We start from the raw sequence: 18,841 nt of genomic DNA on the forward strand, positions 1-18,841 counted from the left end.
GCAGAAACCAAAATACGCACGATGCAAAATTAGCAGTTTCTGGGTTGGAGAGAAAGAGGGGAGTCGGTTAACCTTGGGGCCATTGGCACCACAGTTCTATACCTCTCCACCTCCCACTCGTTCACTTGCGCTCAAGATGGCTTTGAGACTCGCTGGATTCGCCAAACTCTCGGTAAATTATGTAATTTTAATTTTTGCACTTGAAATTTAAGAGGATAGAATGACACTAGTTTTAATGGGACATTAATTGGCTCATTTTCTCCTCACTGCACTTTTTGTTTCATCCAAGCCCTATTTATAAATTCGATTTTGTTCGGTGAGAACTTCTGTTGCTGAGAGCGCAATTCATTCAAGTTTTAATCACACAGCCAGACAATTGCATATCAATTGGAGCTGAATGAATGACGAGCTATGCTTATCTTTTAGCTTGCAAATATTACGCAGCGAAATGGTTCTCCTCACTATTATAGTATTTTACCAAAAGAAAATACATATTTCTTTGCATCTCAAATAACAGCCAGAAGGCACGTTTCGGAACTGGTTTAGTCAAGCTAGGCCAACTCCTTTGATAACAACTTCTTCAAGGTCAGAAGGACAAAATCCTGGCTGTCGAATAATTGCCTGGCTATCATTAAAAGGCTCAAATATCGTTTTTAATGGCTCATGACTCCATTTCCCTATTATATTTATCACTGCTGCATTATAATATATTTTGTACCGTGGGGAGTTTAAAAAATAAACTGCTAAACCTATTAGCACTGTGCTCCACGCATCAGAAAATATTTGTCTATTAATTTGCCTACGTGCTAACATGGCAGCGATGACCTTGTCTAAATTGCTTCTATCTTGGCCTATATATTGAAATATTCTCCAATACAGAGGATCTCCCTTCCAAGATTGTTGCCAAATTGCTCTTATCACTTTTCATTATTTAACGCATGAAGCAAAACTCGTCAAAGTTGACCTTTTAAACAGCCAAGATAAAGAGATTTGAATTGGCTTGTTTTGCAGCAGGTCGGCGTCCGCCTGCAGAGCACAGCCGCCGCACCAACCACCAAATTGTTCATAAATGGCCAGTTTGTTGAGTCCAAGACCAAGTCGTGGGTCGACCTGCACAATCCAGCGACCAATGAGGCAAGCATTTTAAATTAAAATGGCTGCGTTTGCAAAAATGTGCAAAATTCGAACACGCTCGCAGGTGATCACAAGAGTGCCCAACTCGACTCAGGATGAAATGCAAGCTGCCGTGGACGCGGCCAAGGAAGCCTACAAGACGTGGTCCAAGACCTCCATCCTGACGCGCCAGCAGGTCATGTTCAAGTACCAGGACATCATCAGAAAGAACATGGTCAGAGAAAAAAAACTTCTAATTGTTTCTTGACGGGTTGATGATTGTTAATCAATAGAAAGAGTTGGCTGAAAGCGTCACTGTGGAGCAAGGAAAGACCTTGGTGGACGCTGAAGGCGATGTCTTGCGCGGCCTACGTAAGTGCAAAGTTAATATTAAGGAAACTTCTCATTTCGGGTTCTTTACAAGGAATATTTTTATTTTCATTCATCAATATATATACTTTAACAAGAAACCTATTAGGTTTTGACATTTTAGTTTTTGGTGAAACCATTAAATTCGTGTAGCCTTCCCTGATGTGAAAATCGTACAGTGGTGAAATTATTTTGATTCAACGATTTTTGGAGATTTTAAGAAAATTAACCGAAATTTCATAACGTTATTACTTAATTTTTATTTCCAAAATAACTAGGTGGAAAAATGCAAAAAAAAAAATTATTTAAGGTCAAAAATGGAGTTACAACCCAATCAATATAAAAACGCCATTATTTAACAAATTAATAAGTTATTAGCCAATTTCCCTTCAAAATTCTTATAATAAGTGATTTTTCTAAAAAGTAAAATGTGACAATTTCATCGATTCGTTTTGTCAAGTAGATTCTACATATCGAGTATCATCATGATTCACGAATGAATGAAAACCAGCTTTAAAAAGTTGATTTTCAATTTTACGTGCTAAATCCCACAATCTTTTACCTTTGGAGCTGCATAACTCGCATACAGGATAACGCACAGACAGGTCTCTCACAGGCAAAATGTGGTTTTCCCGCTTCACGTTCCCGCAAGAAAGCCACAATGGGGGAGAGGGGGAGTAAATAAATAGGGGCGGGGTAGATAGATCATGCGGCGCCTAAGGATCGTAGAAAAAATAATCTTCCAGACGCCATGAAAAATCAAATTGTAATGAGGTAAAAGGTTGGACCTGGGTTGAAAAAATTTAATGTCCTAAAAAATTTAAATCAAGTCGTGGAAATTAGTAAACAAACATTTTATCCGTTTTAAAATAATACCGAGCTAAAAAATTGGAAAATAAGATCAAAATTGTAATATCTGCTGTTATTATTTGTAGGTAAATGATTGAACAAAATTTAATATGCATTGTATCGTTTGTCTCATATTAATTTGATATTGTTTTTTAACTATAGACAAAATACGAATTGTTCATCTATCATTTAACATAATATATTTAAATAAAATTCGTAGGTAAAGCAGATGACGCTAATCTGATTCTATTTTTGCACAAAACTTTTCAAAAAAATTATTTTTGCACTTTTTGCAGAGGTTGTCGAACACTGCTGCAGCATCACCTCTCTGCAGCTGGGCGAGTCTCTAAATGGAATCGCGCGTGACATGGACACCCACTCTTACCGCACTCCACTCGGCGTTACCGCTGGCATCGCTCCCTTTAACTTCCCTGCTATGATTCCTCTTTGGGTACAAATGAAACACTGATAGCTCTTTGTCTGTGAACTTGAATGTTTTTTTATACCAGATGTACCCAACTGCCATTGTGTGTGGTAACACTTTTGTGATGAAGCCCTCTGAGAGGGTTCCTGGCGCTTGCATGATGCTGGTGCAGATGCTCAAGGACGCTGGCTGTCCTGACGGCGTGGTCAACGTTATCCATGGCACCCATGACTCAGTCAATTTCATCTGCGATAATCCTGACATCAAGGCCATTTCCTTTGTTGGATCTGACCAAGCCGTAAGAAATTTTTCACTGCTCCTTGCTTTCATCTTAAGTAAGAGATTAGCTTGAACGAATATTTTCTTCAAAATCAAAGCAATTAAGAGATATTTGAGCATTACGGGGATCTGCTCTTGGCTGCTCAATGTTGGAGAAGGCAAAAAACTGGTTAGGTAACTTGAAAAGCTCAAATTAATAGCTCATTGGGCTGGGTGACTCGCCACTTTCTGGTTTTTGCACCTTTCTAGTGGCTTTATTAGGGACAAATAATATCTGGCGTTTCAATGAAAGACCTTGGTGCAGGCAAGTGAAAAGATAGGGCCCAAGCTCTTCTGCGGCCACTCTGGTCCCATGAGCCCATGTGAATGTACAAAAATGCCATTTTTAAATTAAATAATCCTCTTAAATCATGTGCCTATAATAAAAATAAAAATGAAATAAAAAATTGCAGGGCAAGTACATCTACGAGCGTGGGTCAAAGAACGGCAAGCGCGTGCAGAGCAACATGGGTGCCAAGAATCACGGTGTGGTGATGCCTGACGCCAACAAGGAGAACACATTGAACCAGCTGTCGGGTGCCGCCTTTGGAGCTGCTGGGCAGCGCTGCATGGCCCTCAGCACTGCTGTCTTTGTCGGCGAAGCAAACAACTGGCTGCCGGAGCTGGTCGAGCGCGCCAAGAAACTCAAAGTCAACGCAGGTGATTGTTTCCCTATATTTTACCTGCAGCGTACACCGCGTTTATCTTTGTACTAAGATAAATTATATTTTGCCCGCAGGACATGTTCCCGGAACGGACATCGGACCTGTCATCTCCCCCCAGGCCAAGCAGAGAATTAATGGACTCATCCAGTCGGGCGTGGATGAAGGCGCTAAACTGATTCTAGACGGCAGGAACCTTGTGGTTCCAGGATACGAAAAAGGCAACTTTGTTGGACCCACCATCCTCACCGGTGTCACAGTATGTTTAACCCCAGACTTCTGACTTTTCAAAGTTACGCATTTTATTCCAAATGTTATCAGCCGAAGATGAAATGCTACACAGAGGAGATCTTTGGCCCTGTGCTGGTTTGTCTGAGCGTGGACACCCTGGACGAGGCTATCAACCTGATCAACAGCAACCCTTACGGCAACGGCACAGCCATCTTCACCACCAACGGCGCCACTGCTCGCAAATTCACTCAGGAAATCGACGTTGGCCAGGTGGGCGTGAATGTGCCCATCCCTGTGCCCCTGCCCATGTTCTCCTTCACTGGATCAAGAGGGTCCTTCCTTGGTGATTGCCACTTCTATGGCAAGATGGTAAATGCAAATATTTTTTCCTTCATCAATAAAAATATCGGACAATTTTATTTGGAATCGCTTTCTTAAATCTAGATTGATTTAAAAACTGTTTTGTACTAACTGCATAGAAACGTGTCGATTGCTTAACAAGAATTTGAAAACGTTTTTACTTTCAGGGTATTAACTTCTACACGGATGTGAAGACAGTGACCCAGTTGTGGCGCGAGAGCGACGTGACCCACACCCAGGCAGCCGTGGCTATGCCAGTTATGCAGTGAATTTGAGTGAATCGATCTGATCAGTGTGCCATGCTCACTCTAATTTTGCGCACAGGGACTAGAGTTGAATCAAACACACAACAGTTGTTGCCATATATTAAAAGAATCAATAAATTGGAAAAATGTAACACGATTTACAGCTGGACTGCAGGTCCCAAGTCTTCCAAGAAAATAAAGATTTATAAATATTTTTGTTAACTGAAACGTGTTGTTTCATTTAAAAAAAAATCGCCTTGGTATTATCAGCAGGACAACTGTGGTTGGTGTGTCTTTAGAATAGAAGCTCTAAAACGATATATCTTTGGTCAGAGTATCAATTATAAAATTTATTTGATTATTTCATGAAATACATTGAAGAACCACTCTTTACATTTAAACTAATTGTAAGTTCCTGTACAGAATAAGTGAAAAACTGCAACAGACGGCAGAAGCCTTAAAATTTAAATGAAATAGCAGCATTCTTCTCGTTTTAGTCTGGTTAGAGTCCCTCATATCAAGCAAGTTTCATTGGCTGCTAATTTATCATCACTACTTGCTGAAGCCGAGGATTGTGTCCAAAGAGTCAAACATCCACTCTGTATCATCAATGTGCTTGGTCAAACTGGCCTTCATCTGTTTAAGGCGCAGTTTGTGGGCATCCTCGCACGCCCACCTGACGGCTTTTTGCACCCTGACATCCTCAAGCACCGTCTGGAAGGCGGAGTCACTCGTGTCTTCAGCCTGTTGGTCACGATCCTGACTGCTACTTTCTTCACCGTTTTTATCCAGTCGACACGGGCGGATGTGCCTAATTTTCTGCAAACACAAAGGGGTTTTTGCAATTAGTTCATTTCGGACTAGTGACAACTTTCATAATTATTTAACTAACCTTGCCCTATATTTAATTGAAAGAAATGACTGAAAACAAGTACATACAAAGATATGATATCAATTCCGCAGTGTCCTTTCACCCTCTCTCGATGCATGTATGATATAATATAATTATTATGGTTTCATGTTTGTAAACCGCAATCACCAAATATTTAAGCAAATTACCAAAATTAACTATTTGAAAATTAGTCAAATATTGAATACATACATACCGCCATCATAATTAACTTGTTTTCTTTTTTCTCACACCTGTGTGTGAAGCAACACACGGCCACCGGCGCCTCGGTCAGTTGGCGGTAGTTTGCGCTAATTGGGGCCAGTAAACAGGCACAACCCCTTTTGTTTCGGTCTAATTTCGGCGGCCAAGTGCCCTTTGTTTTTCTGTTGTCGCGCGGCTGAGCCGAAATCGCCGTTCCGTGTTATGTCTGTGTTCTGTGTTGTCTTCGATTATTTCTCCTCTACTCTCCTCCCCTGCCCCCACCGCCGCTCCTTGTCATGGTTGCAACATAACCGGGAATAAAACCGGTATTTAAAAATAAAACCTGCTTCAAGCATCAATCAATGCTTTTTTCGGCGCGTATAAGTCTGCGAAACCGGTTTAAGTGGGTGGCATGCGTTAGAAACCGGTTATCACTGGCATTGGCGGTCTAGCGATCGGCTGCGCGAATTAGTCGAGTGTTTAGTCATAAACTATCATCTGTGTTTTGGTGCCAATCATCTGGACGGCCGCGGGACACTCCACCAACCAGCCCGGACGCCCAGTCAACCCGTGCAAAGTCCCAGGACGCGCGAGATGCTCGCTGTAGCTGACAAAGTCCGCAGGAAGCACTGATCACCGCGCGACCTGTTTTCCAAGGTAAACCCTGTGGGTTTATGCCTGCCAATCTAACTGTTCCTGCGACACAATTCTCGGTCTAGCGCGCGCCAACTACGATTTGTGAGCTTGCTGCTTTATGATGCAGCAGGGGGATGGTCAAGGGCTCGTCCCTCTGCTCGCAAAGGCCACATTCGAAGGGTCGAATGAGCCTAAACCGCAGGGAACCAGGGTACGTTACGTATCTTAAAGGATTCTGCTCGACTGCTGCAGGCATGCAGGCAGTTCGCTGACTTCTCTGCATCGTTTCAATTCTTGAAATCGACGACATAACTTGTCTGACAAGTCAAGCATCATCTGTAGCAATTGGCTTGTGAACTGAATCAATTAAAAATATACACAGAGAGAATGAATCAGAGGGAAAATAACATGAAGTTGCAATATGTTTTCTTTTGCTTATTATTTTTACAGCTGCGGTTAATTATTTAATTTTTTCTGCTTATCTTAAGCAAAGAATCCTTTTTAAATGCCACAATTAGCGGCTAAAATCAAGCATCGGCTTGTTCATCAAACGCTCCGCAGGGTGGCACTGGGCAGCAGTCGACCTGGGCCCAAAGGGTAGGTTCGGCCGTGCTCTACTGCGCAGCCTCCCTGCTGATCACCCTGAGCAACAAGATTGTGCTCACCAGCTTCGATTTTCCGTCAGCAGAACTACTAGGCCTGTGCCAGCTGGCGGCCACCGTGGCCGTTTTGACCCTTGGCCGCCTGCTGAAGGTGGTGCGGGTGCCTCCCCTGAGCGGGGCCGTGCTGCGCGTCGCGTGGCCGCTGCCCTGTCTCTTCCTGGCCAACCTGCTGTTCGGCCTGGCGGGAACCAAGTCGCTCAGCTTGCCCATCTTCATTGCTCTGCGCAGGTTCACCATCGTGATGACCATGCTGGCCGAAGTTGTCCTCCTTCGAACGGTACGTTCCTCCGGTGCTGCTGCGTTTTGGGTATCACGAAAATTTGGTAGAGCAATTTTTGACAAGAATGATTTTTGATTAATTTCAAATGTTATTTATCATTTTCTTCGAGCACAAGAAGTATAATATGTAATGAATGAGTTAAATAATATTGTTGTTGGTGAGGAAACACTCAAGGCTTGATGATTCCTTTTCTATTCACTGACGAAATGCTTGAGTGCAGTCAATCGGTGTTTCAAAAACGGAAACGTCGTCGTGTGAGATAATTTTTCTTAAAATAACTATCTATCCTAGTTATGATCCGCACAGCTAGTTGTCATAATTTAAAATGGTTTCATATTTATTTTTTGCTCACGTCTTTATTGCAGACACTTGTCCTGGAGTTTAAGGCAAATCTTATTGCAAACTAAAACAGTGACGGGCGTGTCTCGTGAAACTGTGGCTGTTGGTTGTATGGCTGACAGAAGTCGGGGTCGCTGAAGATCTCCGACAATGAGTCACTTTCAGATACCTTAATGATGATTCATTAAGTGCATCTGTGTACGAAGTGTAAATCTAGCATGCAACCCTTCAGTTTGAAGTCATTAAAGCTAATTGTAAATAAACGAGCTACATTTTCGGCTTGTCGATTGAACACCATAATTTTCTCTCATTTTAAAAGTTGGAAAAATGCAACTAGGCTAAAATTCATTTTGCTCCCGACTAGAGTTTGAGTCTGACTAAATTTGACCCCATTTCCGTTTTTTACAGCGTTTAATATTTTTGCTGTGCCAGCTACTGCCACACGATGCCTGTTCACATCCAAATGATCCGTTTACCGTGAAATTCCAAAAACAATTGAGTTTATATTTCATATTTGTCAAAAACTGCTGAAACCACATTTGAAAATGGTGCTTGGGACACATCACCAGATTCTCCATGCATGGTCGTTGGAGTGAAATCTTTCTATGGGAAACTTAACATCGTCCGGGGCGATATCTACTAGAGGGTATTCAAGAGAGGTTTTTCTGTTCCTGACCTATTCCGGGAAATAATTTCCTGTCCTGTTACTGTTCCAAATTTGGATTTCCGTTCCTGTCCTGTTTTTTCTTTAAATTTAATTCCATTTAACAAATTGATCTTTTATTAATTTTTTTGTTTCCTTTTAATTATTTGAAACTTCCATTTTAACAGATTTTTAAAGTTATTGAATTGTGTCTGTTGATATCTAATTCCTAATTCCTCTTTATGAATTAAACGGTAAAAATACTGTGCACCCCGCACAAAATTGAATATCCAACAAAGTATTTCCAAAAAAATGCTTAAAATGGAAAAAATTGGAGAAAAACCCGAAAAAATGCTGTTTTTTATACAGTAGATTGATTCGGTAAAATGTTAGTTTGTTCGAACACCACTGACTATAATTAAAGAGTTGTGCTTTTTAAAAAATATTTTAAAGCCAAATTATAAACGCCGTGAGTAATTTTTAGGCTAAATGTTTAGTTACACGAAAGAAAGTAAACGTTGTAAAGCGCAGTATCAAAATGAAAAGTTATGCTGTCTTTAAATGAGACATATTTTATATAAAAGATCAAGAATGGAATTGTTTTGAAGCAAAATTCCTGTCTTGCCCTGTTCCTGAAAAATATTTTCCTGTCCTGCCGGAATTCCAGGAAAAAGCAGGAATTCTTTTTTCCATTTCCTGTCTTGGAATATGCTCTAATATCTACTCTTTAAAAAATATGTTTTGACATGGCGACAATCCGTTTGAAGGTGCTGCGGTGCAATTTGTGTGTTAATTGTGTCTTTATTTGGCGTCACAGATTTTTATTGTTTTGAGTTTTTCACCGAAATTGCAAGTTTTAGGTTTGTTGGCGCCGAATAATTGCGATTGTTCGCTGCGAGTATCCATTCATTTAAAGAGCCGTGATTTTGGGGGTTTTTTGTGGCGACAATAATATTTAAGGCGCTGCAATGTTAATATTTGTATCTGTCTTTTTTATTGTTTGTTATCTCTTTATTTGGTATCACAGATTATTTTATTGTTCTGAGTGCGTCATCCAAAACGTGAGTTTTAGGTCGATGCGGTGCTGAATAAATACGGCAGCTCAGCCACACTACTGGATGCGCACACTGAACCACAAACAAATAAAATCGAATATTTGACTGCCCAGCTAGTGCCGTTGTTCTTAATTCAAATGTAGTATTAATGAGCTTGAATTTAAAGCGCTTCCTGGATCCCGTTTAATTGAGATCAATTGATAAAGTAATATATTTTTGTCCAAATGATCAATTTGTAGAAATTTTAATTCCTTTCAATACCATGTGGGCCGAATTTTCAAAAATGCCTCCGCAAGAGAACGCGTGCCATCGTGCGAGAGACCTTACAAAAACCCCTATAAATAGCCGTCAGCGGTATAATCCGCGAAATGGGATCGTTTGCAATTGCAAAAACGCATAGCTGACACGGCCAATAACTGTTAAAAGTAATCACTCGAGAAACTTGACTCCGTGCTCGAATAATACACATTCTGTAAATGAATTTACTGCCTGCTCACGTCTTCCTCTCACGGGCGAGGTGTGCAATCAAATGAGGCTGCCTGTTTCCAGCTTGTGTCTCGGGTGTCTGCGTCCCACCCACGATATTGGATTATTTATTCACCGTTTCAAAAGGTACCTCCAGCCTCGGTGCAGCTGTCGGTGCTGGTGATGACGGCCGGCTCGTTGCTGGCGGCTCTCAGCGACCTCAACGCGACGCTGGCCGGCGCCGCGTTCGTCATGGCCAACAACGCGTGTTCGGCGGTGCAGGGAGCCTGCGTCAAACGTTGCCTCCCTCATCTCGGCTCCATCGGCGTCCTTTTCTTCAACGCCACCGTCTCGTTGCCCGCCGTGCTGCTCCTCGTCCTAGCCAACTCATCCGCGGACAAAACCGGTTCTGCTTCTCTGCACAGTCAGTTCCCTTTTCCTTTAAGATAATTTTTAGTTGTCTCCAATGCAAGTGAAAATTTAAAAAAAAATCTTGTGTCGATGTTGTCTTACGATGTCTAATAGCAGTTGCGTCTTAAGTTTGCCTTTAAAATGGGTCGCATTTTGCGGGGAAACTTAGAAGCCAATCGATCCACACCACACACACACTAGAATAAAAAATCAAGCTTTTGTTTAGCTTGCTGACAACGATTTGGGCGGTCACATAAAATTACCAAAATTTTCTGTATTGTAGATGAAACAAAGCGCATGTTTTCCGTGCATTTGCAATGTGAGAATCCAAGCAATTTTGGGGTCAGAGTGCGGACTGATTTGCGCCTAAATTCAGGGTTGCATTAATTTGCTTACCACCCGGTTTTTTCAACACTGGTTTTACCACTCAATTTTTACCAATTTATGGCGCAAGAAATGAATTTATTCCGTTTTTCACCTATGATAATCTAAAATTCGCGGTCGGAGTGGTCAAAATTTTCTCTACTGCGCATATTTGTTCTTTTAAATTGCTATTTGTTGCCTCAATTTTTTTTCCAAAAATTTATCTCTACAAATTTTTCAAGTCGAGGTCATAAGCTAATAATTACAACATTATTGAAAACTGAGGGTAAAATATGGTCTGCAAGAAACTGGCAAAATTTGAAAAAATCCGGTTTTTAACACTGCACTGCATTTTTTTTTAAAAATGCGGTTTTTTGCAACCCTGCCTAAATTTGACTCTCTTGCATCGCAATGACTAATTGACCAGTCCATTTGTGGATTTAGGAGGATTGCTTTTGGCAGTCCCACTCGCTACTTGCTGGTTTGCACCTTTCCTACATGAGTGAATTAATTTCAAGGGACGAGGACGACTGTCTGGCGTTTCAATAAAAGACCCCGGTGCGGGGGAAGTAACTTGAGCTGGTCCTTTTCTGGACTGGGCTTCCTCCAATGAGACACATTCATGTTATTCGTTCGCGATGTTATCGGGACGCGAGCTGCTTGCTATCAGGGGGTTGCCGATTTCTAAAGAGATAAACCGATCCAAAAACGAATCGATTTTATTCCATAAACGAGTTAACCTATCTTTTGTCTTAATTAAAAAAGGAATGTGGTATCTAAAAGAAATTTATTGATTGTGTCCCTCTTAGCTAATGATAAAAGTAAAAAGCAAAACCAATTCGGTATTTTTTAGTTTGACAAATTCACTCTTTTTTAACCAAAATAGATATTGTTTGAGTGTTACATAAAATTTATCAGGTCTCTTGATGGAGTTCGACGGTTGGAGCGATTGGCGCTTTGTTGGCGCGTTCACGTTATCTTGCATGATGGGGGTGGCGCTTCAAATGGGTGCGTTGCTCTGCGTGCAGCACAACTCGGCGCTGACGGCCTCCATCATGGGCAGCGTCAAAAACGTGTGCGTCACCTACGTCGGTATGTTCGTCGGCGGAGACTACCTTTTCACTCCTGCAAACTTTGTCGGGATCAATGTCAGCGTGCTTGGCACTCTTATATACCTGTGGCTCACCTTCAGAAAGTGATCTGACTTCTCTTTTCTCTAAAATTTGCCAATAAAGTTTTTACTGATTAGAAGTATTTTTCTAATTTTTGACCATTTAAATTTTTGTGCTATTTTATTTGATCTAATGCTCACGAATACGTATACGTAGACCTTAATGAACGTTTTAAAATAAATGTATAGAATGCACCGCTTTTGTCTCAATTTCTGTCGTCGAGATCGTGATATTTTTGTGTATACGGAAATGCCTATCAGAGCAGGGCCACGAAGAAACACAGTATGTGGTTGCAAGCGTCAGCTATATAGGAAGTTCGTGGTGTCGTTGATCTAGTCTGATGGATCAAAAACCAGCTGCTCGACTAGTAAAGTGGAGCCTTGCTAACTCTGTTTTTCGCTGCTGCTTGACAACCATGATTGTAAAGTCATTGCCGCTTTTTATTTGCTTTACATTTACCGATAGCGAGGTGCAAATACTTACTTATAATCAGCCATTGAGACTATATCTTCGCTTCCCCCTGTATTCACAACAATATGCGTGTTGGAGTGCATTTAATGTCCGCAAATAATGAAACTACTGGTGATATTGCCGGGACAAAATAAACGTCTGATTGATTGACTATTTGGAAATTGACAATGCGGTGGTTACTTATTATTTTCACATTAGTCAATTGAATTATAATGCTCAAAGAGTAATATTATTTATTTGATCTTATTTAAGGTAAATTTTATTTTGATGTGGCCTGTGTGCAGCGCAAATGACACTGCCATGAATCGTAACTGAATTTTTTTCATATATAAGAAAAATAAAATTATCCGTATGAAACCACCTTATTTTGCTTTTTGTTTTAACAAGAAAAAATGCGTCTTGATCAGTACAAGCATATTTATCTTTCCTAGCGCAACTCACGGAAATCAACGTGCAAAGTTTGATAATACAAACTTATCAGTGTTTAATGCAGTTATGAAATATTGCAGTATGCTTTATTTAATCTATAATTCTAGTAAAAAATTCGGTTTCGGATGGCAAAAAAATAAAAATTTCTGCCACGATTCGCTTGCATTCCACAACGAATCAACACGTTGGGCGACACGCGAAAGAGAGGGGCAAAAATTATGCCTGGACGTTGTGTGTCGGCGTAGCAGCACACAGACCGCTCTTTTTCCGCCGAGTACTCATTTAGCATAATGTAACAGAGACCGGCCCTTGTGATTTCAGATGTCGATGGCAAAAATGTTGGCAGGACGCGTCGGCTTGACCGCGTGGCGCCGTCGAAGCACCTGGCTAGGTCTTATGCTGGTCGTTATGGTGTTGCTCGTCTGCCTACAGTTCTACTCGGAACCCACCTACCTGAGAATCTTCAACCTGGTGCCGCCCAAGAGCCATAGCTCGAACCTGGTGAGTTTGTTGCACCCACACCGCCACCTAATCAGGTCGTGCAGTAGAGTGGAGATATTTTAGAAAAATATATAGATATGCAATATATTATTTATTTTTCTTGAGTCGATATTTACATTGTTGACTCATTAAAACATGTCAAATTAACCTAATTACACTATAATACCAAGAGGTATATACATAATGCTTTTATTTATCAAATATTTTTAACAATTGAGCTTTTTATTTTTAAGATAACGGTTAATTTGATTGGTTTTTGAAATATACTTTTAATTGGATTTACTTAAATTCAGGCTTTGCTTCTATAAGGCATTGAACCACCTCTGTCTTTATCAAATATTATCAACAGAGGTCTCAGCCGCGTAGTTTTAGGCTGCGGTTGGCTGAACCGGCTTCAGCCGCATTTTGGCCATGCAGCTGAGCATTATTTTTGCTGGTGTAGCCAACACATTTTTTAAATTTAAATTTGATATGGCTGTAGACAAACTTTTTCTCCGGACCTTTTAGGGTTTTTTTCGACATTTTGACTAGTGGCTGGCGTGGCGGGTGCAACTTATGAGACAAAAGTTAATGGCTGGCGTGGCTGAGACCTCTAATTTTATTTTTATTCGTAGCAATAGCTCAAATGCGGTAGGCAAACGTATATTTTAGAATTTCATTTCCTGTCGAGCGGAGAGCAGTCAGAAATTTCATGCAATTTTTGCTTTTTCAGATTGGCAAGGACAACAGAAATCAGGACAAAGTACACGCATCGTCCTACTCTGCTAAGGTGGAGGTGAGCACACCCTACGTGGAAGGTAACGAAGTGCAACGCAACTATGAGGAGGAGCAGAGGGCGGCTAACGCTTACTTCAACATGCCGAGTCGCGATGACATTTACAACAGACGTCAGCAAACGCAGGAAACCGAGTAAGCGAAACACCGAATTTTCCCCTCTTTTCACCTCTCTAGTCCATGTAGAAAATCTAAATCGGGTACAACAACTACACTTAGCTCAACTACGACCAAAAAGTATATAATTAACTCACGCAATTTCTTTCAATCTCTAATTGGAACCAGTTTGAACAATTCCATGACACTGACAGTGAAATCATTTAATACGACTGGGAATTTGATCAATACCGCGGCTTCGATCACGGTCTCCTCACCGACCGCAACAAAAAAACAGTATTAAAAATTAATAAGGTAACTGGCTATAATTTCCTATAATTAAAATTCAGTACAAACAACCAAACCGCATCACTAACCACAAAGGTTATAACTGCTACTCAAAGAAGCAAAAAAGAACCGTAAGCGGGTCATTTTTACCAAACCGGGTGCGCATAAAAATGACAGGAATTTGATGCTATTTTTAACTTTTCCAGGGACTACCTCGAGCAACAGGGCATCACGCGAGTGGCCCTCAACCCAAAGAACCCGTACATTCCGCCTCACAGGCTGGTGCATTTTGACCTGAAGGGTGCACCGCCAAAAATGACTTATCTTCTGCAACTGCTTCCCATATTCAAGCAGCTTGGCGCCACTGGCGTTTTGCTTGAGTGGGAGGACATGTTCCCCTTCAAAGGTCCCCTGGCCTCGGTGGCCGCTCTTAATCACTATACCGAAGAAGAGGTCAGTGGCATAATTATCTGGAGAATATTAAAAACTTTTCCTTGAAGAGGAATTCTTTATCAAACCTTCATTATTTTTCGCTTCACAGGTTATCCAGCTGCTTACAAAATGCAAAGAACTTGGTCTAGAGGTGATTCCACTGGTGCAGACCTTTGGTCATCTGGAGTTTGTGCTGAAAATCGAGCAGTTCAGCAATTTACGCGAGCTGCCAGATATTCCTCAGGCGCTGTGCCCTTCAAAGAACAGCTCTTTCAAGATGGTGACAAAACTGCTGCACCAGGTGTACGAATTACACTCAAAAGTGAGTATCTTTCCATCCCTGTGTTGGCAGCGTGGCACTTACATTTTTTTCTGGTGGCTAGGTGACGCGGCCCAGGTACATTCACATCGGGTGCGACGAGGTGTTCACCATGGGCGAGTGCGACCTGTGCCGCAAGAAGGCCCGGGATGACGTCTTCCTCGACCACGTGGCCAAGGTGGCTGGCTTTGTGCGCTCCCAGTTTAACGCTACCCCCATCATTTGGGACGACATGCTGCGGCATTTGATGCCGGACCAGCTCCGTAAAATCGGGGACCTCGTCGAGCCCATGGTTTGGGTGTACGCTGAGAACGTTTACCACTTTGTGCAGACCTCGGTGAGTGATGGGCGTTAGCTTGACATTTCTGAGTTACTTGACAGGGGAATGCTTCACAGGTCTGGGACAAGTACGCGTCTAGCTTCCCCACGGCTTGGACGGCCAGTGCTTTCAAAGGCGCCTTTGGGGAAACGATCAACGTGCCAAACGCGAAGAGACATTTGGAGAATAATTTACGTTGGCTTGAGGTATTTGTTAAATTGAAATTATTATTAAAGAACTCGAAATTTGCATTATGTTAAGGATTTAAAATGGATTGTCGTGAAATAAATTTTCTAAATTGCTTTAAAGGGATAGATATACAAACATAAATTAATTGGGAGGGGCGTGCAAGAGCTCTCCTTTCTAATTTTTTAGTGTCAATTAATTGGGAATTTTTCTCTCTCAGGTAATGACAAACGAAAATCGCAAGTTCCGCGGTGGTTTTTCCGGCATCGTGATCACAGGGTGGCAGCGCTACGACCACTTTGCCACTTTGTGTGAGCTGCTGCCGTCAGGCCTTCCCTCCTTGGCGCTCGACATGCTGGCCACCAGCCGCGGCTACTTCAACCAGTCGCTGCGTTCGCCTCTCGACTCAGCCATGAACTGTCCTGCTTCCAGCAGACATATGGTCAGCTTAGACCGCGACGCCTTCCTGTGGGAGCGCTTCTCCTCCTGCGCTTTCCCAGGCGCCGCCGTCTTCAGGGTTATGTCCAGACTGGAGAACCTGGAGCGGGACACGGAAGAGTTCCTTTTGCTGGTAATTCCTTTATAGCTAACTGTATTTTTGTAAATTTATTTATACACCGAAACACTGAATTATAATGAGTGGCGAAAGCACATGTGTTTAACTGTGCAAAAGTTTAAATGGAAGGACATTTTAAAATTTAAAAAAGGAAACCATTTTTGACCTTTCAAACAGTAAAAGGCTTAAATTATCTAACCATTTTTTCACCAATTTGTGACGTTGGCTCGCTTGATTTTTATTTTAATTGAATACGTGTTTTCTACACTTCTTAAACAGTTTTCAAAATAAAAATGCATGCAAATCTGATTGCAGGTGCGCAAGAAAAAGGCGTGGCTGACCGATTACAACGTGCGACACAATTTCACGACGCCGCTGCGGCTGAATGAGCTGATGCAGGACCACTCGCGGCTGCAGCACTCTGCGCTGAGCGTGTCCAAGCAGGCGAGAGACGCCCTGTCGGAGGTGTTTGACCAGCACACAGTGGGCGAGTGGCTCGAGCAGAAGATGCAGCCGCTGCTTGAGGTGCTGGAGCGCGTTGGTGCCGACTCGACAGCGCTGAGACGGCGCATCTTCTGGCCCGTACGACCTCTGCCGCAGGGCCCGGCCCTGCGCAAGTTCGGCATCGATCTGCACTGATAAGAGAGACTGCCACCGTTGCCAAATGTGATCGTCAAAGTTTCCGGAAAAGACTTTTGGCCGCCGCGACGAGCAGACAGAGTTTAGAAACACGTATTTACGCAGTCCGCGCTGGTGGCTCTTTCCTCATTTGCTTGAAGGGCAACTAGGTGCACTCGATCGGCTCCCTAGAACTGATCTTGCAGCTCTTTCTTGATACTTGCCGGTAAATGCATTCTATTCTGCAGGTTTGTCATTGCTGCCAGGTATCAAAGAACGAACTATTTTTATCGATGTGGGTTGTCAGAATTCGAATCAAGTATTAAGTTAGTATTATTTATTATTTTAACTTAAATTATGTATCACGCGTGTTTTACGATTTGACTTTGTACGTGTACCTTTGATTTCTTTCTTGAGATTTTACTGTAAATGCAACATCACACGAAGAGAGCATTTTTTTCTGTTAACGTATGCAGGTTGTTTCCATGACGTTTTTTTGTGTTCAGTATGAGTGACAAAAACAGATGCATTGAGATTTGCTGTGATTTTACAAGTGCAAGCACTGAGGCGACACCCACACTGACTGACCAGAGATTTATTCAAAGCGCACATACACACACACCCACGTTTTAAGAGCAGGCGAGAGTGTGACAGACACCAAGCTATCTTCTGCTGACAATGAGTCGGATTCTTTCGAAGACAAAAACTTTTATGTGATATACTAAGAAGAAAGCAAGCAATTTGTACTCCTTATTTCCTCCGCCGCTTACTCTGCGTGTATCTGAGTTTGGCACGCTGCCGTGGCCACCAGCTAGAGAAAATTAGTTCAGGACCACGTCTTGGTTGCCCCCTTCTTGACTTGATGAGCAATGTTCAGCGTTCTGTCGCCTAGTTTGTGAATGGGTCCAAGAGTGGTCGTTGCCACGCCCCAAGACAACAAGGCTTACCTTCCTTGCATGAAGCAGTATTTCCTTTTATCTTATTTTTAGCTGAACCAAAGAATCTTGCTTTGACTTAACTGAAATTATAAAGAGACGGCCGCTGGTGTAACGTTAATTAACAACTAGTATAATTACGATCATCAGTAGAATATGTCATCAATTGAACCAATCTGTATTTTAGTTATGGTATTATTTTTCATAACTTATCTGTTTTATGCAGTAATGTAAAGACGTCTCTAATTCGGAATCACCCAAATAAAGGCACCATAATAATCGTGCTTCTATATAATCTATCGCATTTTATTTTAACCTCAAATTGCCTTAAACTCAGCTTTACTGTTCACTGGAATGAGGAGCTAAAATTTTGGATGAATTACTTGTCCAAAATACTAATAATCAAAGCATTAAAGACCAAGTTCGTTCGATAATTTGAGAACAACAGATCTTTGACTGTCCGTTTAAACGCACTTGAATCTCGGTTATTCGTAAGTTTGGCTTTAGATTAGCCGGTGGCACACGACTAGGAAGCAATAATCGGGAACTGAAGAAGCACACTTACAAACAGCAAAAGGATCAGTGGCATCCAGAGGGCGCTCTAGAGCTACCTAACAAATAATCTACATCACGCAAGAATGCAGCACAACAGCATCTCAGTACAAAAACCTCTAATTTATTAGATAGACGTGCAGCTTTAATTCCTTTAATTATAAAAAGGCTGAGACCAACGAACGCATCACCGCCTGAATAAAGCAGGACGCAAATTGTGTTGCTGTATTTCGCTATTTTGGATAAAGAATAAAATATTATTTTTTTTCTATTTCTCCCTTATCCTGACTATCCAAGTGATTATAAGAAAGGAAGGCACTACACTCGTCTCTAAAAAACCAGAATCGCTCTATCCTTCACGTAAAAGGATAGACTACTCGTACTCGCTCAGCAAGTATGCTTTGCGGAAGTTTCCTCGAATCAAAAATTCATAATTTGATACAGTCATGCTTGAATTTTCTCGGTATACAGTTACATAAGTTATTACTATTTCACGCAGGTTTTAAGTTCGAAAGCATAAAAATATAACGAGATCAATTAAAAACGTGATTAATCCTGAAACATTTTGAATAAAATTTTCAAATTTTTAAAAAAGTAACCTTTCCAAATAATACCAGCGCAGAATCGAATGATCTGGCAAATTTATTCAACTACATTTCACTGTTTTATATGCCG

General features: G+C 41.6%; 2 protein-coding genes and 1 long non-coding RNA gene across 6 annotated transcripts; 2 read left to right on the forward strand and 1 right to left on the reverse strand.

Moving 5' to 3' along the window:
- Positions 1-30: 30 nt before the first annotated feature.
- On the forward strand, positions 31-4,799 carry LOC135947664 (probable methylmalonate-semialdehyde/malonate-semialdehyde dehydrogenase [acylating], mitochondrial). Its single transcript, XM_065496558.1, has 10 exons — positions 31-172; positions 1,012-1,134; positions 1,199-1,348; positions 1,407-1,485; positions 2,628-2,782; positions 2,841-3,053; positions 3,487-3,733; positions 3,813-3,994; positions 4,057-4,335; positions 4,494-4,799. The coding sequence occupies exons 1-10, from the start codon at positions 137-139 to the stop codon at positions 4,593-4,595; spliced, it is 1,566 nt and encodes a 521-aa protein (XP_065352630.1). The 5' UTR covers positions 31-136; the 3' UTR covers positions 4,596-4,799.
- Positions 4,800-4,895: 96 nt separating this feature from the next.
- LOC135947669 (uncharacterized) lies at positions 4,896-5,955 on the reverse strand. The gene is made up of 2 exons (XR_010575700.1): positions 5,678-5,955; positions 4,896-5,390 (listed from the first exon to the last, which is right to left on the reverse strand). It is a non-coding gene; the product is annotated as an uncharacterized LOC135947669 (long non-coding RNA).
- Positions 5,956-6,116: 161 nt separating this feature from the next.
- On the forward strand, positions 6,117-17,909 carry LOC135947660 (hexosaminidase D-like). 4 transcript variants are annotated; one of them, XM_065496547.1, is made up of 14 exons: positions 6,118-6,321; positions 6,384-6,511; positions 6,862-7,239; positions 12,912-13,091; positions 13,804-14,000; positions 14,052-14,102; positions 14,151-14,258; positions 14,312-14,380; positions 14,456-14,702; positions 14,791-15,003; positions 15,065-15,337; positions 15,397-15,525; positions 15,726-16,076; positions 16,377-17,909. In XM_065496547.1, exons 2-14 carry the CDS (start codon positions 6,419-6,421, stop codon positions 16,698-16,700), a joined length of 2,613 nt encoding a protein of 870 aa, XP_065352619.1. In that variant the 5' UTR covers positions 6,118-6,321; positions 6,384-6,418; the 3' UTR covers positions 16,701-17,909. The 4 variants fall into 4 exon arrangements, with proteins under 4 accessions (XP_065352618.1, XP_065352619.1, XP_065352620.1 ...); XM_065496546.1 differs by having other exon boundaries at positions 6,117-6,321; positions 14,052-14,258; XM_065496548.1 differs by lacking the exons at positions 14,052-14,102; positions 14,151-14,258; positions 14,312-14,380 and having other exon boundaries at positions 6,124-6,321.
- Positions 17,910-18,841: the final 932 nt, after the last annotated feature.

Source organism: Cloeon dipterum, chromosome 1 (assembly GCF_949628265.1).
Source record: "Cloeon dipterum chromosome 1, ieCloDipt1.1, whole genome shotgun sequence".
NCBI lineage: Eukaryota > Metazoa > Arthropoda > Insecta > Ephemeroptera > Baetidae > Cloeon > Cloeon dipterum.